The sequence below is a fragment of the Scleropages formosus genome, chromosome 4, assembly GCF_900964775.1.
Source record: "Scleropages formosus chromosome 4, fSclFor1.1, whole genome shotgun sequence".
In the NCBI taxonomy this organism is placed as follows: domain Eukaryota; kingdom Metazoa; phylum Chordata; class Actinopteri; order Osteoglossiformes; family Osteoglossidae; genus Scleropages; species Scleropages formosus.
The window spans coordinates 22,751,432-22,776,155 of record NC_041809.1 but is presented as its reverse complement, the minus strand read 5'-3'; the positions used below and the strand labels follow the sequence as shown (position 1 = coordinate 22,776,155).

Here is a 24,724-nt window from a genome sequence, read left to right as displayed (position 1 = left end):
TTAAATGTGAGTGTATTTTTAATTTGTTCTTATTCTTTTCACCATTCTTGATCTCTTGTAAGAAAAACTTCCAGTGAAACTAAATAATGTCCCCTTATGTAGTATAAACATTCCTTCTGGGAAAATGTTGAATTTGAACTATTAAATGTATGTAACTTGTCCAGGGAAATTTGTAGAGTGAATATTCTGCTTTTAAAGAAAAAAAAAAAAAAAAAAACAGGTCTGTCTGTATAGTTTGAAAAGGGAATGTTTGGGGTGTGAATTGTTTTTTGTGCAAGGGATGTTTATGTGCTCAGTATTCTTGCTTGTTCGGTGGAGAATTCATTTGAGTATACTACTGTCTGCAGGATTTTTCCTTTACACAATGTGCAATGCTACAGAACAAGAGTACTTACACTGGGAATGTATACAGTGTATCAATGGGAAATTTGAGGTCAGGGTTTTTATATTGCTTATTCTGGGCATGTTAGGGGTCTGAGTGATTATACTACTTGTCAAGGGAATTTTGAGGGTGTGAGGATTTATTCTGTAGGTTCTTGGGATGTATGAGTGTTTGTATTGCTTTTTCTAAGGTAGGGTGTGTTTATTTTATAATAAATTTTTATCATCAGTCATCAGGCTGCTCTACAATGAGTTCTCAGCTGACCCCTGGATGACTGAGGGGCACTGAGCTGCTCTGTGCTACCTGAACACACCTAGCACCACCTCATTGTACTTGGGTCAATACAATTGTTTATTTATTAATATACCTTATTAATCTGCTGATTTCTTTTTTCGCTCTATGTATGTATGCTGCTGCAAATAAGCACAATTTCCCATGAGATTAAAATTAATTTGTTCATTAGTTATATTTACATTTGCTGTGGGAGGTGTTCAGTTTTTTTTTTTTACGGTCCCTGAAAGTGTTACAAGGCTGGTGAAAGCCTACTTTGGTAATATTCAGTTTTGTTTTAGTAGACATCTATATAACGTCTTGGCATCGGTTGAAGGTTGGAATCATGGCTGGTTGTACAATTTCACCATTGGCTTTCACAATGGCAATGGAAGTTATTATAAGGGCCTCCAAATTGGTTGCTGGCGGTGAGAGGCTATTAAAACATTTTTGGATGATGTGACGACAGTTACGGCTAAGTTGAAGGTTAAGCCGAGTAAATCGAGGAGCCTCTCAATCACTGGTGGGAAGGCGGTGCAAGAGACGTTTTGTATTAATGAGAAAGTAATTCCATCCATTCTGGAAAAGCCAGTTAAGAGTCTGGGTTGGTGATATAATTCTATGTTAAGTGATAAGTAGCAGGTTGTTGCACTAAGGGAGGTGGTTTGAAAGGTATGAAGAGCATTGATCTGTCCCTCCTCCCTGGGAAATTAAAGTTGTGGTGTCTGTAGTTCAAGCTGTTGCCACGTATTAAGTGGCTGTTACAGTGTATGAGTTCTCTGTCCGGGAGGTTGAGAAGCTTGAGCAGATTATTAGTAAGGCAGTAAGAAGGTGGCTGGGAATGCCACGCTGTTTAAGTAGTGTAGCGTTAGGTGGTAAAGGCATGCTGGAGCTGCCGGTGACAAGTTTGGTTGAGGAGTATAAGTATGCGACAGTGGGTTTGGAGCTGACTCTAGTCGAAAGATGGGTTTGTGAAAAAAGTGGCGCCGTCAGTGAGGAAAGGTAGGGGGTGGAACTACAGAGATGTGGTCCAAAGCTCAAAGGGGCGCTGCAGCTGTTGGATGTGGTTTTGGACACGTGCAGAGAGGGATGGCGGGGTTTGGCTCTGGCCGCGTGCGGCAGTTGTGAAGCGCTGCCCCGGAAGCAGACAAACGGAGGCTGGTTGTTGAGCGGGTCCGGGAGCAGGAAGAGGAGGCGAGGCGTACGAAGGCGGCCGCATTAGTGGAGAAGAGGAATCTACACTGACAGGATGTGTGGGCTATAGAGGCGAGTCGTCTTAAGTTCATTGTTGGAGCGACTTATGACATGCTGCCGACGCCATACAATGCTAAGCAGTGGGCGGGTAGTGATGGTTCTTGTAAGTTATTTAGCAGTGTGGTGACCCGGAGGCACATTTTGTCAGGGTATAAAGTTAGCTTGGCGCAGGGTCACTATACTTGGCGCAATAATCAAGTTCTTAGATGTTTGGCAGGTGTTTTTGAGAGCAAGTGGTGAATTCTTTGCCTGTTTGGAGTATAGATAAAACAACTGGATTTGTGCGGGCAGGAGAGAGCAGTACCATGCAAGAGCGGACGTGCCCTGGTAGGTGGGGTAACACACGGGACTGGAAGACGCTGGCTGATGTGGGAAAACACCCCCAGGTTCTGCAGGTCATTGCAGTTACTTCATTGCTTCCAGACACGGTGCTGTATTCGGAGCAGGGGCGGATTGTGTACTTTGTAGAGTTAACAATGCCGTTCGAGGATGCTATTGGGGAGGCTTACGAGCGGAAACTGTTAAAGTATGCAGATCTGGTGGCAGTCAAGAGACCATGGATGGCAGGCTAACATGAGACCAGTAGAGGTAGGTGTTAAGGGGTGCATAGCTAAATCAGCTACCTCATTGTTGGGGGAATTTGATGTTAGAGGCTGCTTGTTAAGTGTGGCAGTGAAGGAGCTGTCTGAGACTGCTGAAAAGGTGAGTCAGTGGCTATGGATGAGAAGAGAGCAGGGTAGTTGGGGTTACAGGTAGGAAGGAGGTGTGTAGTGGTGGCAAAATTAGTGGCAAGTGGCTAGTGGTTTTATGCAGCTACTTCTGTGATGAATGTCGGTGCATGTTGAAGGAAACTAACTATGTGCTTAAGAATCACACATCTGCAGCTATGTCTCTTTCTCCTAATGTAATGCACAAATTGTATTTTCTATGAGATGTACGTCGCTTTGGAGAAAAGCATCTGCTAAATGAATAAATGTAAATGTAGTAATGGGAGGCAGAAGGTAGTAGGTAAGGAGACGTGGCCTTGTTAATTGTTAGTTTAAGTTTGTGGAGGGTGCAGGTATAGAGGTAATCTGGGATGGTTTGAGTTTGCGAAGGTGGTGCGTTTGCAGGTATGTGTGGAGCTGTGGTTTAATTGGGGTAGTTTAGTGTGGTATTTCGGTATTTGTTGAGGGTGAAGGGCATGTAACGTGTATGGAGGGGGGTAGCCTAATTCAATGAAACACCTATGAAGGGAGGTGCCCACTTGACAACCATATTCATTCATTCATTCATTCATTCATATATGAATGAATATATATAGATATATATACAGATACTCCTCTACTGATGACAGTTCAACTTATGATTTTTCGAAGTTACGATGGTAGGATAGCAATACGCATTCGGTAGAATCCGTACTTCGAATTTTGAATTTCGATCTGTCCCCGCGCTTGTGAAAATGCGGTATGATACTCTTTCCCAGTGCTGGGCAACGGCAGAGAGCCGCAGGATCCACTCAACTACTCACAGTCTCTGCAGCGATTACGCAACAACCGCAAGTGTAAACAACCGATACTGTGTTGAAAGCATTTTTTTATTTTGTGTTTTCGCATCCCATCACGTCTACTAAACACCCATGTGTGTCTCCTGCTTAAATTTGCCCAGTTGTAGGCTATGGTAAGCGTTCTGAGCACGTAAAGGTGGGCTACGCTAGGCTATGATGTTCGGTAGGTGTGGTACTGTATTCTTTTTTCGACTTACGACTTTTCCACTTACAATGAGATTATCGTTAGTCGAGGAGCATGCTGCTCGACTTATGATTGTTCGGCCTTACGATGGTGAGCTGGTGATAGACATTCACTAGAGACCGTACTTTGAATCTTGATTTTTTTTTCCCTGGGCAAGTGATAGATGGTTGCCATACAGTATGGCATACTCTGTCGTGATGCTGGGCAGCGGCAGCGATCCGCATCTTCCGGTCTGCCACGCGGTTGTGTTTTGTGCATCCAGGCCTGGCCGGATCTCGCTCTCTGGTGGGTCTGGGGTTCGAGTCCTGCTTGGGTTGCCTTGCAGTGGACTGGCGTCCCGTCCTGGGTGTGTCCCCTCCAGCCTTATACCCTGTGTTGTCGGGTTATGCTCCGGTTCGTCGCAACCCCTCTTGGGATAAGTGGTTTCAGATAGTGTGTGCGTCTACTTTCTTTCTTTAACGGCACACAAAACCCTCACTGTAATACTGTAACTTTTTTGCAAAAGGAACTCTTGGAAATCTAAAATATGCTCTTTCCCATTGACACTGATGCAGAAGTCATTAAATAACCGTCTAAAACAAATATTTTTGTGAAACATCTAAGTACCTAAGACTTTTGCACAGTACTGTGTGTGTATATATATTTAAAAACGCAAGGGGGTGTTTAGGTTGTATTCATACTAACTACTGCCAGAATGGTTTTTGGAGCGTCGGTATTTCTGCTTATCAACAGATCATTGGGTATTTATACCATACTTTTTGACCAGCGAGTGTCGGCAGTTGGGGTATTTATACTTTGACCGAATGTCTTTGAGGCAGGGGTATTTATTCTTGACCATGGATGTTTGAGGTGTGGATATTTATATTTCACCGGGGGGTGTTTGAGGTGTGGGTAGTGCTACCAGCAGCGAATGGCGGTTGTCGGGCGGAGAACCACGCCTCCCAAAAAAAAAACCCGCTGAACCAGAATCCTCGACTGTTCTGCAAAAGAACTTTTCCTCACTTGTCAAGACCTGTATAAAAGGAGCGTACGGTTAGAAAAAGCGGTACAAATATATGTATTTATACATATTACGAGGAACAGTTCTTATTTCGTGTGCTTACAGTCCGTCTGACTCTAAGGTAAGCCGCCGCGTGTCTCTGCGTTTCCTTTCATAAAAAATTGCCGCGAATTCTTGCTTTTCGGAAACCGCGCGGACGTACGTGTACAAAAAAAAAGAAAAAATTGCCTCAATTGCGGATGAAGTATAAGAAGTGCTGCATCTAATTTCATCGCTCCTTAAGGTTGTTAGTGAAAGCACCGCGTGGCTGCCGCGGATGGACACTGGCGAGTCCATTTTGGACGAGACCTTATAAAGCGCTTCCGCCCCGGGGAAATGAGGCGTTGTGCTCTTCTTTATTCAAGCGCCTTTTTACTGACTCCGTGCAATCATGTCGAGACCGAAGTGTGTCTTCTTGTGGGTTTAGGGCTTCATGTTAGCTGCACGAAAACTTAGGACGAAGTGTGGTTGAAGAAGAGAAAGGGCGCGTTAACGTGTCGCCTTATAAGTACAGTAAACGTGATCAGCCCGCGTTCTGCGGTGTGGCGAACGCGGAAAATGAGATGAACGGGAAGCCATTCGTGTTCGATCGATTCCGTCGTAAGAGAGGAGGGGGAAAAAAAAAAATTTGTTAACCACTTCGTTAGATTAAAACGCGCAGCATCACGTTTCACTTTACTTAAGCCTTGTTAAATGATTGAGGAATATATAGTGAGAAAAGTGGACTGAATTTATTTAACTGTGCGCGCGTCTGGCGCCTCAGGCGAAAACCAGCTTTTTTTTTTAGGTGTCAAAAATTCATATAAAATGAAATACCGGCCTGGACACATTTTGCAGAAACGCACACTGTGTGTTTTAACTCGGGGCTGCAAGAAATTATTTTTGATGATGATGGTATGATAATAGTAAGGGTGGTGGTTAGTCAGTCATTCACATAGGCTGGAGTGTGGGCGTGGAGTGCCGAACTCCCACGTTGGCTTTCGTGAGTGGTGGAGTCCAGTTTGGTTCAGCCACAGCGGTGATGTGGGCCATCTTTGTGTTATGGGGACACTCAACAGACCATAATATATAATGATGATGATGATGATAAACAGTAGTACCGTGCCTGCCAAGCCCCACTGTGTGTGTGTGTGTGTGTGTGTGTGTGTGTGTGTGTGTGTGGGGGGGGGGCTGTGTGTTGTGCTTAGAAAGAGCTGCACAACTCCAGAAATGTCCCTCTGTTTCTCACGTGCAATGTTCAAGGTTAGCCGAGTTCTGAAAGGACACGTCACATGTGTACGATTTCTCCACTCTTTAATGTGTTGTGCAGTAGCAGGGCTGTGGAATACCAAGTGCTGCTACATGACGGCGTTACACACACACACACACGCATTTTCAGAACCGCTTGTCCCATACGGGGTCGCGGGGAGCCGGAGCCTAACCCGGCAACACAGGGTGAAAGGCTGGAGGGGGAGGGGGGACACCCAGTCCATCACAAGGCACCCCAAGCGGGACTCGAACCCCAGACCTACTGGAAAGCAGGACCTGGTCCAACCCACTGTGCCACCACGCCCCCCTCACTATGTACAGTAAATGTTATTATGAGCTTTAAAATTGAAATCCATGAATGCCTAAATCCTTTGTTTATAATATTAAGTGTCATGCTCTAAAAGTAAGGGGAGCTCCTTTTGTTTACAGTTTCAAGGGCAGTGAATTTGGAGCCTTGTCCTACCCTGAATGGTATGAGTGGTATGACTGACAAACCACATGAAGTGTGTGACAAGTACCTGTAGACGCCTGCTTGGGAAAACCTCAATCAACCTTGTGGGACGAAACGCAACCTGGTGCTTCCCATTTGCGCAAATATGCATGTAAATCGTTCCTGACTCTGAGAAGCGGACACTGACAACGTATAGCACTCTGATTAGGCTGAAGACCGCAACACTTACATGTGAGAGTTGAGCTGGAAGCCAGGGGAAACACAGTTCTAGCAGACTTTCCGTTTGATTCAGTGGCGTTGCCGACACCAAGAGCATCTTAGTCCCTCAACTGTGCTTTTCGATGTTGGTATGGTTTAGTGGGTGTTGAATGTATGGGTAAGTTGCATGGAAACATACTTGTATTTGCAGATTGCCTCCACCACCTCATTCCTCATGGTGTCCATTATCAGTCTGTCATGTAATGCAAGTCTTTGTTGCTTACATTACGAAACTTGTGTCCTGCTACTACTTTGTACTCTGTCTGACTGAACGCCTGTACTCACAGTAATAGTCCAGCATCACCCACTGTGGGCATCATCATGAAGGGAAGGCACTTTAGTAGTACAATTAAAAAAAAAAAAAAAGTTGCCACACAGTTATATCCTGGCATACACCTGTTTGGATTACAAGAATTTAATTTAATAACCCTGCTTTGGTTTATGAGGTATTTATTTGCATTTACTAGAACCAAATTTGTTGTGCCTCCCAACAGCTGAGTAGCAGTACAAAACCTACATGTGGTCTTTTCATGTTTTTAGTTTTGCTCCTGCTACATTAAGTTTTCAACCTGCGTTACTCCTTGTTTCTCCATTTCATCTGTTGATCTCCGTAATCATGGCCCTGGATTGGTAATCGTAGTCCCCGTGTGGACTGTCCAGATGATGTCAACTTGTCTGGTGACTGTAGATTTAGGTCCATTGTTTTCACGGGTTTCCTTTGTCTTTACTATTTTGTTTGTTGTGTTAAAGATTGAATAAATACATAAATATGATAACTGCTCACAAACAAAACTTAAACACTGTTTAAGTATGCAGTACCTGTATAGTAATAGGTATGAAAGGCTAAAATTGATAATTTCTGAAAGGATACTGCCTTGTTATGTGTGTTATGATAAATTAGGATTAATTTGATCTGAGTTTGGTATTTAAGCATAGGTGTCAGTTTTGGAGCTCAGTAACACTTATAAAGTTTTACTGTTGGGATTAATGGTTGTTACATCTTTGACTTATAAGGTGTTTATTTACAAAAGGTTTTTTCAGGACTTGACTACCTTCATGAGTCAGGGAACACTGTGCATTGGACAGGGTGATTCTGACACACACATTTAGTTAATAATCTCTGAGTTGAATGACACTTTCCTGGGTGTTACTCACTGTGAGCTTGAAGTGGGCATCTCGTCATCCTCAGCCTGTCTTGCTTGGGAAAAATGCGTGGGAGTGGAAGGAACTGCTCACGTGTGATAAGAGTGAAGCGAGGAGATGCGTTTCCACCCGTCAGAAGTGAGAAGTGTGGCGCTCCAGCTGTTGTTTCCTGAGGGAGAAACCTCAAGCTCCAGAAATGTGGTTTAGCCTGCTTGTTTCATATAGCTATTGATTTGCTTAACGTTTAAAGGACTAAAACACGTAAAGTACTCTCAATTTATAGCTATTTTAGTGTTATGAACAATAGCAGAACATGTCTTTGTTGTACATAGCACCTGGACATGTGTATAGGGGAAGTTTGTAATGAGGGTCTAAGTGTGAAGCAGGATTACATTGGTCACATTGCTTTTTCATGTGTTTCTGCCCTTGAACAATTTTTCCTACTTGACTCATGGCCCATATGTCCTGTGTTTTTGCAAACATCGCACCCATGCACAGTATTGTTGGGGTTCTGATGGTTCTGGTAAACAGCAGTTGAGCGCACACTTGCTTTCATTTGGTGATGACATGCTGCTGTCCAAGGCCTTAAGTACTCTTTTGAGAATAGAGCGAGCTCCTAGTCTCAGGGTTGTTTGTTTTAGCTTGTCGATGTGGAGCCGAGGCACGTGAATCCTTAGTGTGACTCTGTTCATGTTTTCCATCAGAGTGGCATAAGGGTGCCTGTAATGCCAGTGGCCTCTTGGTCTTCTGCTTTGCATATGAGCAGCATTTGGAAAAAGTTGCGTCAGGTTGGGTCTCTGTTTTCTTCCTGGCTGCCTCGAAACCTCCTGACCTTCTTGATGATCTAAATCCTTCTGAAGGTCCCATTGTGAGATACACAGGCAAGGCTTCATAGCACCAACAATTTCTGTTTTTGCAAGCTACATGATGTATGAATGTATGAAATTATAGTCTGCAGAGCTGCATTCTTAATTAATCCAGTAAGTTCAGTTTTGGACATTCATTTTGCCTAATTTTAACTTGTATTATCACTGAAGCAAAAAGTTTCATAGATGCTAATAAAGATGGGTTGTATTAGCCTGGAGTGTTGGCTCAGTAGTTAATGTTCATACAGGTTGAGCTTCTTTTACCTCCCTTTACAAAGGAAGTATGTGTGAATGCGAATGGAAATGATAATTGCTTGTCTGTCATGTTCCTGCCAAGCCCACCGGAGCGCTGCGCTGCGATTGGTTGGTAGTGGGGCTGTGCCCTTACACTGCCCACCTGCTTAATATAGCAGGATCATGAATGTGTTGGCTTGCTGCTATTGTGCCAAGTACGCCACCAGCCCACCCCAGTACTACCCCATCCACCCACATCCACGTGTAATTTTGGGCTTCTGTACCAGACAATCTGGTCCTGACCAGTGTAGGGAGGTGAGGAATGTGTCTGATGTTTAGGACACTCTCTCTTGCCCAACTCTGGTTCCTGCTGTTAGGCAGAAGGAAACACTTTATAATCCTCTACTTTGTTCCCATGTTCTGCATGGTATGAAGTGTAACAAGGGTGAGGGGTTTAGTGGGGGAGCATAATATGCTTCCGGCACATACCTAATCTCCTCCATGCTCTCCTGTCATATCTGGACAGAATGCGTAGAGATTTTACGGCTTTAGGGACACGGAAGCAATGGAAAGTTACAGATTATTGCCATCGGGGCTTGCATTGTATGCCTGAAATCTCCTGCTGGTTTCCTGCGAGGTGACCGGACAGGGATGACAGCACATAGACCTTTTGGGAGGTCTGAAATTGCTCGGACCCAACTAGCTAGATCTGGACATTCTTGGAATATGACTGTGCGGTGGTAACATGGGATGGGAGGACTGTTTGTTTAGTACCTTCAGTCTTGTGACTTTACCATGTTTACAGTGCAGCTCTGCAATTTTGCACATAAAAGAGAGGGTGAACTCCCTCATCTCAATACTCCCAACATTGAGGGCTTTTACTGTCTTTACAAACTGTTTGTTTGTCGATGGCTTCTCCCATCTCAACAAGCCTGTTTTCTAAGTCCAGGGGTGATGCATGCTTGGACAGATGCATGTCCAAGTGTGAGCCAGCTGCCAGGTTTCAGTGACCTCTGTCTGGTGTTAACAGAGCTTTGACATGGCCATGGAAATGGTCGTTCATGGGTGGATGAGTGACAGCAGTGGTTTTCAGCTCACAGCGGTGGTCAGAGCTGCCTGGAATAGCACACCCATGTGATCAACAGTCTATTTGTAGGTGTGTGTACAGAGCGGGCTGCACTTACACGGGTGTCTCAAGAGAAGAGTGCAGTGAGGGGTCTGCTCTCTCGCTCTGTCGCACGCTCGTTGTCTATGCCGGTGAAGTTTCACAGGTACTTTCATTGTAAGTATGCAGTATGTTCATAGGCACCTTGCTGAAACAGTTGATAACATTTTTTCCTACTTTTTGTTCAGTTTTATGCTTGCAAGAGGTTGTGTTTTTTTTTTTGTAATACACCCTAGGCATGAAAATCAACAATTCTTCTCATTCATTGAAGTGTCATTGACTGACTTTTTTTTTCTTCTTTCCAATGGTGTATTGAATTGATCATGCACAATACTTTTTTTGCATTACTTAGCCAGTGTTTATTCCCCTGCTTCCCAGCAAAGTTCAATGAAGGAATGGTAGTTTGCAGCTGTGTGACATAGCACAACTAATGGGTACTGAGTGTCCTGTTAGGAAATGCTGCAGATATTATTGCAGTTGACCTATATTTTTTCCATAAGGAGCCTTAAAGCTTTCATACTGTTGGTTTAGTTAATTATCCCAGTTAATCTTTTTTTTTTTTTTTTTTTTTAATGAGCCTCCTTGTTTAACAGTAAATGCAAATAGTTTGAGCTTTCAGTGGTTTAGTGGACTTTCAACTGACCAGCGCAACAATATTCTCTGTAGCATCTGAGAGGTATGTTAATGTCCCACAGTACATATACTATGGTCACAGAGTACATGTTCTGTGGAGGCTGGAACTGATATGGAGTAAACTGACCTGAAATATCAAGCTTTTGTGAGGACTACCTTGTTTACCAGCAGTGTCTCTACATTAATTCTGACTTGTTCCTTCGTTTGCTTTGAAATGGCCATAGAGGATGTCAGAAAATGTGGGCACCTGGGAACCTTTGCTGTGGCAGTGCCACACTGCAGTTTGTTCGGTAACATTTCCTTTGAGCAGCTGGTTCAGAGTGGGTAGCTGTGTCCAGTATGCCTTGCACCTCTTCCTCATTTCGTGGGGAAGCTGAGTTTCCATCCACCTTTGGTTAAGAGGCTGTTGGATCATATCTGTGGTTCTCTGATGATGCTCTGTGTCCAAACTAAGCAGGATCAATCAGACAGCAGGCTTGAGTGGATTATCCTCAACATACTTCACAGATTTCTGTGAGTAGTCATGCTTTGGGGATTTCTGGCTGTGTTGCCTAATAATTGAGGAAAAACAGCGTGACGGTACGAGCTGTTTCTTACAAGGGACATAGCCCTCGGCCTTTGACCTTGAACTTGCTTCCTTGGTTTGCTGCTTGGTTAAAGTGAAAATGAAGACTGTTATTCTCATGAAATTTTAGTGCGCATTCTTATCATTGTCAGATTTCTCTGCCAGCTCAGTAGTGTAGTGTGCAGATGGATTATCCATGACAAACTTTACAAAGCATCCAGCTTTCATTAGTATAAAAGTGTCTACAAGGAAATGTGGGGAAAACTATGAAAGTATTTCAAGAACAATGGATGTACTGCTCCCGCTCTGGTAGAAACGATATCCCTATCTTTAATTTCCTAGATTCTGTTAGGCCTGTCTCTGAGCTCGGACCTCCAACGCGTCCAAGAGAAGTACCATGGTTTTGAAGAAGCTGGCAGTCCTGGGGAAGCAGCTCCTGCGAGTGAAGGTGGTGGACTGCAGCAATGAAGACACGCGCCTCTCACGCTGCCTCAACACCTTCGACCTGGTGGCGCTGGGCGTGGGCAGCACTCTGGGAGCAGGGGTCTACGTGCTGGCAGGCGCTGTGGCACGGGACAACGCCGGTCCTGCCATCGTCATCTCTTTCCTCGTTGCTGCGGCAGCGTCCGTGCTGGCTGGCCTGTGCTATGCAGAGTTTGGCGCCCGTGTACCCAAGACTGGCTCTGCATATTTGTACAGCTATGTGACGGTGGGCGAACTCTGGGCCTTCATCACAGGATGGAACCTCATCCTCTCCTACATCATTGGTGAGATGTATACTTCTTGCAGCCGTTTCTCACCCCTTGTATACATTCTGACCGGATGATCTTGCTTGGGTTTTAAACAGGGTTGTATGAAAGATACGGGGTGCCTGGAACTCCTCACAGCTCTTTGTTTGGTTTCAGACCTCAGACATAAACACTTCCTCATTTAGCCTCAGCTTTCAGCAGTATTTTGTAGTAATGGTAGAACATGTATGGTGAAAGTGTCTTATCTGAGGTGGTTGTTTTTACCTTTCACACAAAGGGACGTCCAGCGTGGCACGTGCCTGGAGTGCCACATTTGACGAGCTCATTGGGAATCACATTGAGCAGTTTTGTCGTACCTACCTGAGCATGCACGTGCCAGGCGTCCTTGCAGAGTACCCTGATATGTTTGCTGTGCTCATCATCCTCACGCTGACAGGTAAGATGCCACCATGCATGCTAGACACCATATACAACTTACTGGTATGACAAAAAGAATAAAATACTGATTTATGGACATGGAAAGAATTATGGAGAAACTGAGTTGCAGTAGTGGGTTAAAACTGTTTGTCATAGCATGGATCTGCAGTTGATTGATTAGTCCTGGACTGTTTTGTTTTTATAAGTGGGTTTGTGACAATTTTTTTTTTTTGACGTGACCATCAACAGGAGCAATATAAAAAAAGACTATCTGTTCTGTCATTTACAGTGCCATAAATGCCCTTTTTTTTATGTTCTTATGAAGGTTGTACCAGCACTTTACTGCTGCTCAGGTGCATTGTGTATAAAACCAGTTGATTTATGACATTTTCACTCTGGCTCTGCAGGTTTGCTGGCCTTTGGGGTGAAGGAGTCTGCTATGGTCAATAAGGTGTTCACCTGCATCAATGTCCTGGTGCTGCTCTTCATGGTGGTGTCGGGCTTGGTCAAGGGCACACTCAAGAACTGGAACCTGGACCCCAGCAACATTCTCAATACTACTAATTCTTCGTTCAAGTAAGAAGTCCCATTGCTTACAGATATATAGGTCTACACTTACTCTTTCCCTCATATAACGGGGTCCTGTACAGAGGAAAAACTGCTAAAAGACTTTTGGAAATATATTATTGAGTACAACAGCATTTTTACATCAGTAACTCAGTGCTTTTATGTCCATAAGTATTTTATTCAACACTAACTGTGTTTTACCCTGCAAAGCATGTGAATCCTACGCTTCTTCTGTAAAAAAAAAAAAACTGTATACACTTCCTGTCATATTGACAGTTTCAATCAGTTGCATCAGTTATGGTTAAACTTAACTCGCAACTAAAATAACACATTCTAATACCATCTTTTATAAGTTACTGTATAAACATGTAAATAACTTAATTGTGTAAAACATAAATGTCTTATCACATGAATCTTTTTGCCTTATCTTAGTGTTTTTCTTGTGGGTCAGAGTGCAAAGATGACAAATGTGTTGTGCATAAAAATACCATTTATTTTGGTTAATTTTAAATTTTAGGTGACATTTTTCATCCTGGAATAATGGCAATGTCACCTGTTAATAACAACATGATTTCATGGAACTAATTAACCCTGTTAGGTGAGGGAAGGGTGTACAGTTTTATTTAAAAACAGAGAATAAGTATGTAGTTTAAAATATTGGAATGGATATAACTAATACTTCTATATGGTACAATTGGATTACAGTTTGACTCTTATGATTATTTACTGTGTGTGTGTGTGTGTGTGTGTGTTTGTGTGTGTGTTTTATTGTGATGCAATTCAGAATAAATCCTTTTTTTAGAGGATTTTTAGAGTAGCTCTTTCTGTTGTGGGGATTTTGAACCGACAAGCAAGCAGTAATGTGTTGTAGCACCTGCTGCAGTGACATTTGAGTCTTAACCCACCTGTGCATCCAGCTCATCGCTGCAGCTGCCATCGAAGGAGAGCCTTGGAGTAGGAGGTTTTATGCCCTTTGGCTTCACTGGAGTGCTGTCAGGTGCTGCTACCTGCTTCTATGCCTTTGTGGGCTTCGACTGCATTGCCACCACAGGTGAGTCGGTCAGAAGGACACAGACCATCATGAGCCCCTATTCCTGCCAGTATATGGAAGAAGCCCAAAGACAGGGGACTGCTAGATTTGTTTCTTTTCACTGACATTCTCATCAGAAGCAAAGCCAAACCTCTGACCTATGAACCTGTAATATATATTTATGCAGTTTGGAATAGGGTGTTTTTTTGTTATGAACATTAAGCATTTTTGTAGTATTTGGGTTTTTTCCTCTCTCTCTCTCTCTTCAGTCTTGTTTATTCCAGTTCAAGGATTGCACTTGAATTCTGGGACCTGTTTGTTTTTGGTTTATTCCTTGCTTTTTTCCTTTCTTGTCATCAGGGCTCTTCCACTATATTTCACTCTTATGTTGTTAGCCTGTGGGGTTTGGCACCACCCACAGGGCCTCAGTTCTTATGGCCCACCCCCCACCTCCACCTCCCTTCCAGAACTCTATCTATAGCCGCTGTTTGGGCAGGCTGAGGAGAAGCCACCTCTACCTCCTGCCCCAGGAGCCAATAAATCAGTGGGGCCAGGAGTGGGTGGGAGAGGGGACCAGAGGCTCAGCACTGATCTTCCTCTCTCACATACCTCTTATCACACCAAGGTCGGGCTCCAGGAACATTCCCAGCTCAATGCACGTCTCCTTTGCCCTCCTCACCAGTTTAAAAAAAAATTGTCAATCTCTGTAGGTATAAAAGTGAAATGATGATGGTACTTAACATGAGCTGTTTTTTGTAATTTAAGTCTTATTGTGTTTCATTATGAACTTAACATGTAATTCATTTAGATCTTTATTAGCTATAACCATCAGTACAAAGCTGTAAATTCCATAATGTCTGTTCATCCTGGTGAAAATCATTGTCTGGTCCCTGTAGTGTGGTACTGAGATTACTAGAATGGGATAAGGCATCAAGCAGTAGTCCATTTCCCTACTTTCATGTATAGGTTAAAGAGACATGTGGGGTAGCGGCATTCAAATCTGACATAACTAGAAGTCCCAGACTTTTTTTTTTTAGCCTTTATTGCAGAATGGTAGGTTTAAACATATTTGCATTTATTTATTCATTTAGCAGATGCTTTTCTCCAAAGCGACATGCATCTCAGAGAATACAATTTGTGCATTACATTAGGAGAAAGAGACATAGCTGCAGATGTGTGATTCTTAAGTAAAGTTTTTCTTTCAACCATATGCACAAATGTTCATCACGAGAAGCTGCATAAAACTCAGAACAGACAATTCCTGATAACCTTCCTACAATTTTTTTTTTGTTTTTGAGATACAAACATTTACGTACAATACAGGAGTAGCTGTGTAAAGGCTTATCTGGGCATGATCATAAAGTTATGGTGCATGAACATTTACACCTTACACGAGATTTTATATTGATTTCCACAGTTGTCTCCAGGTGGTCAGTGTTCATTGATTCTGCTTTTATTTGTTCAGTATTCATTGCAGAGCTTTTTCAAGGAAGGCAGAGGGGGGAAAAAAAAGGGGTGTCTGTCAAATTAAAGTCATAGCCCAGTTATGTTAAGGCTCAGCTACTTCACCAGAAGGTGTGCAGTTCTCAAATGTCCTTGATACATACAGTATATCTTTGAGCTGTCATGTGTTCTGAGAACATGGGGGGGCTGGTACAAATTGCGGAAGGGGGATAGATGGATTTCATGTCCATGGTGCAAATCAGCTCACTAACTTGGAGGTTTTCCTGCCTGTGACCTCCAGGGGAGGAGGTGAAAAACCCCCAGCGGGCCATCCCCATTGGCATAGTTGCCTCACTCCTCATCTGCTTTGTGGCCTACTTTGGCGTGTCAGCCGCCCTCACCATGATGATGCCCTACTACCTGCTGGACAAGATGAGCCCATTGCCTGTGGCCTTCAAGTATGTGGGCTGGGAGGGGGCCACCTATGCAGTGGCAGTGGGTTCACTTTGCGCCCTGTCCACCAGGTAAGAAGACTCCACCTATTTCCCCCAATTGTACACTTGTGAACATGAGTTGTAATGTGTGTGTTTGTGTTACTACCATCATTGCATGGGCTTTATCTGTGGTGGTACATTTGAGTCCCTATGCTAAAACTATTTGCTGAACATTTCTGCACTGTACACAAAGTCTTGGCCTTATGTAACATTTGTTCTTGTTAATATTTCTGCAAAAAACAATAACAGTGTAAAGCATAATTAGTTCTTGGACCTATTTTCTGATAGTTTGTTTTCAGTTTTGTTATGTGCTTAGCTTTTAAAGTGATTTCATGGTGCTTAAATTACAGGAAAAATTGTCAGTAGAAACTCTTACTCTGCAGCCTTATTATAAAGTTAACCTCTTATTTGAAATCCATCTCAACTAATCATAACTTTTAACATGACTGAGTTATAATACCTGACTTCCTTCACTTGAAATCATTAATATTCTGATTTTTAAGACCAGATAACAGATCACTGGGTCTCTAGAACAAATAACTTTCTTGTCTTTGGTCTAATCAATAACAATTTACAGATTAAGCATTCCCCTTTTGGATGTTTTTATCAAAAAAATCATTGAGATGTTTAGTAGATGCATTTTATTTAAATGGACATTTTAACCTCAGCTTTAAGTTCCTTATTCATGTGTACAATGGAAGGTAGAATCTCATTTTATGCTGTTGTCAATTCATGTAACTGGTGGATTTTCACATCACTGAGCCAACCATGCATCCTGTGTTAGCTAGATGGAGTGCATTGCTTAAACAGTGGTCAGGGTTAGTGTGGATGTGGACAGCCTTTGCTTCACCTGTCAGAATGGAGTCCTGACCATGATATATGTCTTGGTTTCTGTGCGTGTGTGTGTTTTTGTGCAGACATCACTATCCCTTTTCACTGACTTGCATGGCATGGCCTATTCTCTCTCTCCCCTCTTAGCCTGCTCGGTGCCATGTTTCCCATGCCCAGAGTCATCTGGGCCATGGCAGAGGACGGCTTGCTCTTCAAATTTATCGCCAAAATCAGCTCGAGAACCAAAACCCCCTTAATCGCTACTTTAACAGCGGGTGCCGTGGCAGGTGAGACTGGGGGATTTTATTAATACCACTAACATGGCAGCTGTCCTGTTGGGACCATCTGTAGCATTTGCCCTGAGCAAAGTACATGCCCTGGTTCTCAAAGTACACCCAGTATGGAGGGACACGGAATGGAACTAGGGAAATGCTGGTGCCACTGTCGCTGGCTGACTGAACCTCTGATGTCAGCATCACATAAACACTTTTCTAGTGTGACAGAGTGGACCGTTCCAGTGTGGCATTTGGAGTTGCGGTTGGAACCGTGTCTAAGACCATACAACAATGGTCCACATCGTTTTTTTTTTTTTTTTTTTGGTTATAAACCTGTGCTCCCCTCCCCACCTCCATCCTCCTCCTCCCCTCCCTGCCACCTCCCGCCTAGTCTCCTGGGCTCCATGTTCCCCCTTCCACGCATTATCTTTGCCATGGCGCGCGACGGTCTGCTCTTCTCGTTTCTGGCACGGGTGAGCGAGAGGAAGACTCCCATCGTCTCTACCATGGCCGCAGGGTTCATGTCTGGTAAGCACGGTGGCGAGCAGCAGTGCTGGGGCATGCTGGGTTCTAAGGCTTCACATGTACAGCTGCCTCATAATGTGGTTCAACAGAGTTGCGTTGCTCAGTGTGGTCTAGTCATGGAGAACCACCCTGGCCAGTCACTAAAGGAAGTATAGGAACAGTTTAAGACCGCTTGTTTGAGTGATACAACATTAGTTAATACCATGATATTTTTTACAATGATACATTTTAGATATCCAAGTGCTTTGTGCCAATTTTTAGTCATAGTTAATATCGTTGCATAAAACTGAAGGTACAGTAATGCCTTTTAAATAAAATGCACAAAGAAATTGGGTGTTTTTCCTGTGCTGTTTCAGTCACTGAGTAGCAGTGATGACTTACTTACAGTTACAGACTTAACTATGCTCTTAACTCTGTTCTCTCAAGGAAACAGTATTAAAAACATACAGTTTGTACCTTAAAACTCCATTTTTAAAAGTAGTGAGCGTATTGCTTACCCCTAATTAAACTGCATATCTGGCTGAGGTTTCTTAGGCAGCATTTCTGATTTAGAAATTAGCATTTGAATGCAAGTTGTAAGTGTACATTTTTTGGAGTGATTTTAATAAGTGGTGAATGACAGGGAATTTTGATTGTATGCTAACAAGCCGAGGTGTTGCCCATTGACCCAATGCCAGCAACTGAACAGGGATCACTCACACACTGTGTATGAATGGACTTCTAAAAACACACACACACACATCATAAACTGTCTATGAATTCCTAAAGAATGATAAATTGTACCAATTACCAAACTTTATATGAATTATCAAATTGCTTGTCTGCATTTTAAGGGGAAAAAAAAGTTCTGTTGTATTACAAGATTTGAACATGTGCATTTCAGTGTATTATTTGTTCCATGGCTGCCCCCTCCCACATCACATATACAGGTAAAACAAAGTAATTGTAATCTCCTCATGCCTTGTTTAAATTCTATCCCTCTGTATACCCTGCTCAGTTAACTGAACTGTTAACGGCAAGGTGTACATAATTGCTTTAAAGTACTTTTTTTGTGTTTGTGCAAAAAGCCAATTTAATTCAAGGTACAAAATTGTTTAAGCTGTTTATAATAGAATGACTTTTTGCAGAGAACAGATCTATTTTTTTTTTTTTTTTTAATAGCAGTTCAAAGCTCGTAACGTATACTGCCTTTATTGCAAAAGTAGGAGCATATGTGTCGTTGCAAGGCTTTGAACACTTTGTAACTGTCTGTCCTTCCCTGCTCTCTCCACAGCGGTGATGGCCTTTCTGTTTGACCTCAAGGACCTGGTGGATCTCATGTCTATTGGCACACTATTGGCATACACTCTGGTGGCAGCCTGTGTCCTGGTCCTCCGGTACGTGCGAATTAAAACGTTTCAGGTTTAGTTAAAGGTAATAAACATTTCAGTATGTGTTTTCCATAGCATGTGTAGTAGACGACTCCCATGAACTGCGTTCCAAGTCTGCATCTCTTGTGAATAAATGCAACGCCTGTTTAGGTACCAGCCGGAGCAGCCCATCCAGCTGTACCAGATGGCCAACACACAAGATGAGATGGAACTCAGCGAGTCCATCGGCACCCTCAGCATGGGCATTCTTCCAGGCATGGAAGAGCGCCTCAGCTTGAAGAACGTGTTCTTTCCTGAAAACCCAGAACCCTCAAAACTGTCTAGCTTTGTTGTCAATGTCAGCACCAGCATACTAGGTATGAAAAGGGCACTGCTCTTTGGCCACACCTCTCACAGCTACAGATTTCAGCATCCCCTTTAAACTAAAAGGAGTATTATATAATGTGTGATATTGGCATTTACCACAGACCCACTTCTGCTGTATCAAGAATTTTGCTTATCCCCCATTTGAATCCCTGCAACTCATTTCTTTTCCGATGGACCCATAGAATTGTCAGAGCACTACAAACTAAGCTTATTTGTCACTTGACCTTCTGGTCCTCACCAAAAATGTAGATGACCCCAGAAAACATGCACATACAGGCAGCTCTTTCTTTTCTGTGGTTATCCTCAGCTGCCCTCTCAGCCCCCGCAACTGCTTCTTGGATGATCTTAAAATTCTGTTGTGCTCCGAGTGGAAACTCTTCTTATTTTTCTGGGTCACTTTAACATAGAAGGCCATCTGTCATGAAGATCTACCACTTCCACAGTTATTTTACCTATCCTTGTCTCAATCCACTGTACAGGTGGCCCTCGATTTACGAGGGGGTTACATCCCCCGAAATCCATCATAAGTCTAAAATGCATGTAATACACCTAATACACACTTCTGCGTGACAGAATGGGAGATGTGGATCGCTATCGCTGCCCAGCATTGTGAGAGAGAATCGCTTCGCCTATTGCTTGCTTGGGGGGGGGGGGATTAAAAATTCAAAGTACGGTTTCTACTGAATGTCTATTGCCAGCTCACCATCGTAAAGTCGAAAAAAATCGCAAGTCGAACCATCATAAATCGGGGACCGCTCGTATTCATAACTCCGGTAATGATCTTGACCGTATCTTGTTCTTAGGTCCTCTTTGTCAAAATGTAAGGTGCCACAGTCTTACAAGGAATGTCTTCCTTCCTATCACTCTCTGTCTCTGCAGGAGAATAGTCATGAAAAAATTAATCAGCATCCAACCATCCCTGCATACATTTTGCATCTCTTTCAACTCCCTTTGACTTTACTCCACCACCCCCTCCAGCCTCAGCACTGAAATTTTGCACCTCTCTGCAAAGGCACAGTCAATTATATCACCTGCAGATCCTCCACATTGCCTTTTCACAATAAAACTCCCAGCAAGGCCGTGTTACCTACATTTCAGCCCCTTTCTGAAATGGAAGCTTCCCCTCTTAGCCCTCTTGACTCTTTCTTCTCGTCTTTTATAGACTGTACTTGGATTCAAGTTTGGTCACCTCTGAGACTATTCTTTCTCTACAATTGACCAGAGCTCTTCAGTCTGCTAGAGCTGTCTCCTTCTCTTCAGTTCTCATTCTTCTCAGCCTCTCCACTGCCGTTAAGTGATGGCAAGCCATTCCAATATAGTGACCATATGGTGGTGAAAGGACAGTCGTTGAAATTGTTTGCATCATATCAGGTAGCGCTTACCAGGTGGAAGAGACAGTGCCTTCTCTGCCTTTCAGTCTGTCAGCAGTTATTCCACCAGGCTAGATACTCCTACCATTACTGCAGCCTCTGTCACTCTATTCAGGCAACACACAGATGCTCCTATTGCCTCAGCTGACATATATCCTCAGCATATCTCCGTGTCATCACCTGGATGACTATGTCAACATCTGCAACTCAGCCTCTATAAGACTGAAATCTTTCACCTTCCTGTTGGTCCTTCCACTTGTCATAAGTTCTCTCACTGGACAACTCACTTATATCTCATCCACAGTATTTAAAAGCCTGGGAGTAACAATTGACTCAAGTCTTCTTCCCATAGTGCATCCTGCTGGCATCTCTTCCCCCAGGTAAATGATGTACACGCACCCTGCCGTCCCCATGCTCTAAAAGAAAACGTAATTCATCAGACCAGGCCACCTTCTTCCATTGCTCCATGGTCCAGTTCTGATGTTCACTTCCCCATTGTAGGCGCTTTCGTAGTGGACGGGTCAGCATGAATACTCTGACCGGTCTGCAGCTACGCAGCAAGCTGCGATGCACTGTGTTCTGACACCTTTCTGTCAGGGCCAGCATTAAGGTTTTAAGCAATTTGTGCTACAGTAGCTCTTCCGTGGGATCAGACCAGACGGGCTAGCCTTTGCTCCCCACATGCATCAATGAGCCTTGAGCGCCCATGACCCTGTCATCGGTTCACCAGTTGACCTTCCTTGGACCACTTTTGGTAGGCACTAATCACTGCATACTAGGAACACCCCACAAGACCTGCCGGTTTAGAGATGCTCTGACCCAGTCATCTAGCCATCAGAATTTGGCCCATGTCAAAGTCGCTCAGATCCTTACGCTTACCCATTTTTTCTCTTTCCAATACATCAGATTCAAGAACTGACTGTTTACTTGCTACCTAATATATCCCACCCCTTAACAGGTGCCATTGTAACAAGATAATCAATGTTATTCGCATCACCTGTCAGTGGTTTTAATGTTGTGGCTGATCGGTGTACATCTTCATTCTTCGTTTTTCTTCAGTGACTTCCTTTAGCTCTCCTCCTAAAGTTCAAGAGTGATTATGCCTAACAAGATAGCTAAAGAACTGACACCTCAGTACCTACAGAACCTGGTTCAGTCACTGTAGCCCAGCAAGAATGGTGCAATCCTCCACCTCTAGCTGCCTGTTTGACCCACTCATGAGGGGTTCAAAATGAAATGCCTGTTAGCTCTAAATCTTCGCCTTGATATGATTGAACAAACTCCCTCTGTTCCCCATAACTGCTGAATTCCTTCAACAGTCAAGTTCCAGAGGGCTTTATCATTTGGTCCTTTACCATGTTACCTTTTTGGATGAATTTTGCTATTTGTATGTCACTTCTATATGTAGCTACTTAAACAAGTGCACCAGGAAAATTGTGAAACAAGCCTGCTGTGCTTTGTTGACTCCTTGTGTCTAAGCCCTCTAACTGTTGAGGGGTGTTTTGTTTTGTTTTGTTTTACTCCAAGTACTTTGCTTTGCAGAAAAACATCTGGCCAAAACTTAAGTATGATGTAAAATCAGCAACTGGAAAAGCCCAAAATATCTAACTTTAGACTGTGATTCTGTAACAAATACATATGTGTCCCAGGTCATGTGATCTTAGCAGTTTCTGTGTATTTTCCTAGCTGCATGCCTGGTCATAGGTAATTTTTAATGGCTCAACTTGACCCATCACACTGTTACCTTTCTCCCTACCTCTCCCACCTGCCCCTTACTTTTTAGGATTCCTCATTGTTGTATTTAGTGTACTAGCAGTTCAAGGAGGGCTTGCACTTTGGAATGTGATACTCCTGAGTGTTCTGGTTGTAACCTGCCTGGGCCTCACGCTGGTCATCTGGAGACAGCCAGAGAGCAGGACGAAGCTGTCTTTTAAGGTATGTAGCTCATATAGCTATCTCTCTCACACCAGTCTTCTTCTATTAGTGGTATATTACCACCTGGGTAGCCCCAAGGGAAGAAGTGTACACCTATCGCTGCTTGTGTTGATGTGTTCCCAGAGTTTGAACTCTTGCCCAAAAATTTTCACCCTAGTCTTGTACCTCATACTTCTCTTTTTCTGTCTGATTACAAAATCTGCCAAATTAGTACAATGTCTATACAATTTTAAAATTTGTCAATTTTGTATAAGTGCATTTATGACTGCTACAACTGTGATGTAAATCTATTTATAAGATTGCTGTCTTAAACTTAGTGTTTTGGTTGTCATGGCCATAGGCCTCTTCATACTATGAAACTGAGTTGTATGTGTACCGAAAGACCCACTTAGGTCAGCTTCCGAGCTGTGTTCTTACAGCCCTTCTCCTGAAGCTGGAGACCTCTCATTAGCACAATGAAACAATGTAGACTCATTGAGCTTTCTGACTGCTGTGTGTGTGTCTGTGTGTGTATGAGTGAGAGCGATGGAGATAAAGTACTGAGGCCCTCGCTACCTACCACATCACTTCATGGTGACAAGATCAGAATTCTCAGCTTTTTTCACGATGTCTAACACACTTCCATCAACAGACCTGTACTTTTATTTGATAAGAGCTGGATTTTCTCAAGGTAGGTTAATGTAATTGATCTTTTTTTCCACCAGCACTCAAGAAGCTCAAAAAGCTCTCTCATTTAAGAGTTTAGGGAGGAGGAAGGAGCAATCGTATTTACCATTTTCTCCATTCCTTGCTTAGGTCCCCCTGCTGCCTTTCATCCCAGTGATCAGCATGTTTGCCAACGTGTACCTTATGATGCAGCTTGACAGGGGTACCTGGATCCGCTTTGCTGTATGGATGGCTATAGGTATGTTTGGTGAACTTTACTCTTTATGGCCCTTTCACCTCATTATTTCTGAAAAACTGGTTCTGTGTAAGATCTGACACACATAAAAAAACCTTCTGAAAACAGCAAGAGGGGGTTTCATATGCAGACATGTTTGAAAACTCCTTGCATAGCTTCTGTAGGACTAATCCAGGGAAGAATACAAAGTGGCAATAGGTGGAATAGAATTTGTATGAATTCCACTGCATTTCTTGGTAGAGTTATTCAGCCATATTTACACTCCACATGAAGAAGAAAGCAATTTCAAAGGGTGTTTTTACAGTATTTTTTTAACCAACCCATCTCTTCAGGCCTGGTGATCTACTTCACCTACGGGATTTGGCACAGTACAGAAGCTATTATGGCCCGTTCCAGTGTTGAGGTCAACCTCAATGGCTACAAGCCCGCCAGTACTACGGAGAATCCTATAGCCCCTGAGAAAGCGGCTTTTCTTGGTGTGGGGAGCGAAGATGACGGGGATCTCTAAGGATCCTGGGGCACTGCCAGCTCCCTGATTTCCCCCCATCTAACTTTCTTGTATTTTGAAAGCAAATTGTGATGCTTGAATGACATGTTTCAGTCAAAAAAGAGATTACGGGCAAATCAAAGGGAACCCAGGCTAACTGAGTTCGGACCGGCCCAAATCAAAAAAAACACAATATTTCATTTATTTATTTTTTGTTTTGTTTTATGTGGAGAGCATTTTGCAGTTGCAAATAAGCTGTCTGTTTTGTTGTTAATTTTAGAATGGCAAATGGATTACAGCACTCTAGTATGCATTAATATACAGGTGGTCCTTGACGTACGATGGGGTTACGTTCCATGAAACCCATCATAAGTCAAAAATATTGTAAGTCGAAAATGCATTTAATACACCTGACCTACCGAACATCATAGCCTAGCATACATGCGATGGCCATTACAGGCTTGCCACCTTTATGCTGGGCACCCTCCTCCTCCTCTTCCCACCAGTAGCAGGAGACACAGATAGGCATTTCTGTGACATTATGGATGCACAAAACACAACGTATATACCAGGGGGTATCTGTATAGCAACCATGTGACAGACTGGGAGATGCAGATTGCTGCCGTTTTCCAGCATTACAAGAGTATCGCACTGCATATCACTTGCCTGGGGAAAAAGAAAAAAAATCTAAATTCAAAGTATGGTTTCTACTGAACTTCTATTGCC

At 43.2% G+C, this 24,724-nt stretch overlaps 1 protein-coding gene across 5 annotated transcripts; it reads left to right on the top strand.

Annotated features, from left to right (window-relative positions):
* The first annotated feature begins 1,845 nt into the window (after positions 1-1,845).
* slc7a1a (solute carrier family 7 member 1a) lies at positions 1,846-24,380 on the top strand. 5 transcript variants are annotated; one of them, XM_018755510.2, is made up of 12 exons: positions 1,846-1,918; positions 11,581-12,005; positions 12,265-12,423; positions 12,812-12,980; positions 13,889-14,022; positions 15,746-15,968; positions 16,917-17,056; positions 18,843-18,945; positions 19,090-19,295; positions 22,459-22,610; positions 23,406-23,514; positions 23,844-24,380. In XM_018755510.2, exons 2-12 carry the CDS (start codon positions 11,636-11,638, stop codon positions 24,017-24,019), a joined length of 1,941 nt encoding a protein of 646 aa, XP_018611026.1. In that variant the 5' UTR covers positions 1,846-1,918; positions 11,581-11,635; the 3' UTR covers positions 24,020-24,380. The 5 variants fall into 5 exon arrangements, with proteins under 5 accessions (XP_018611026.1, XP_018611029.1, XP_018611024.1 ...); XM_018755513.2 differs by lacking the exons at positions 1,846-1,918; positions 16,917-17,056 and adding exons at positions 4,582-4,757; positions 17,436-17,572; XM_018755508.2 differs by lacking the exon at positions 1,846-1,918 and adding an exon at positions 4,582-4,757.
* Positions 24,381-24,724: the final 344 nt, after the last annotated feature.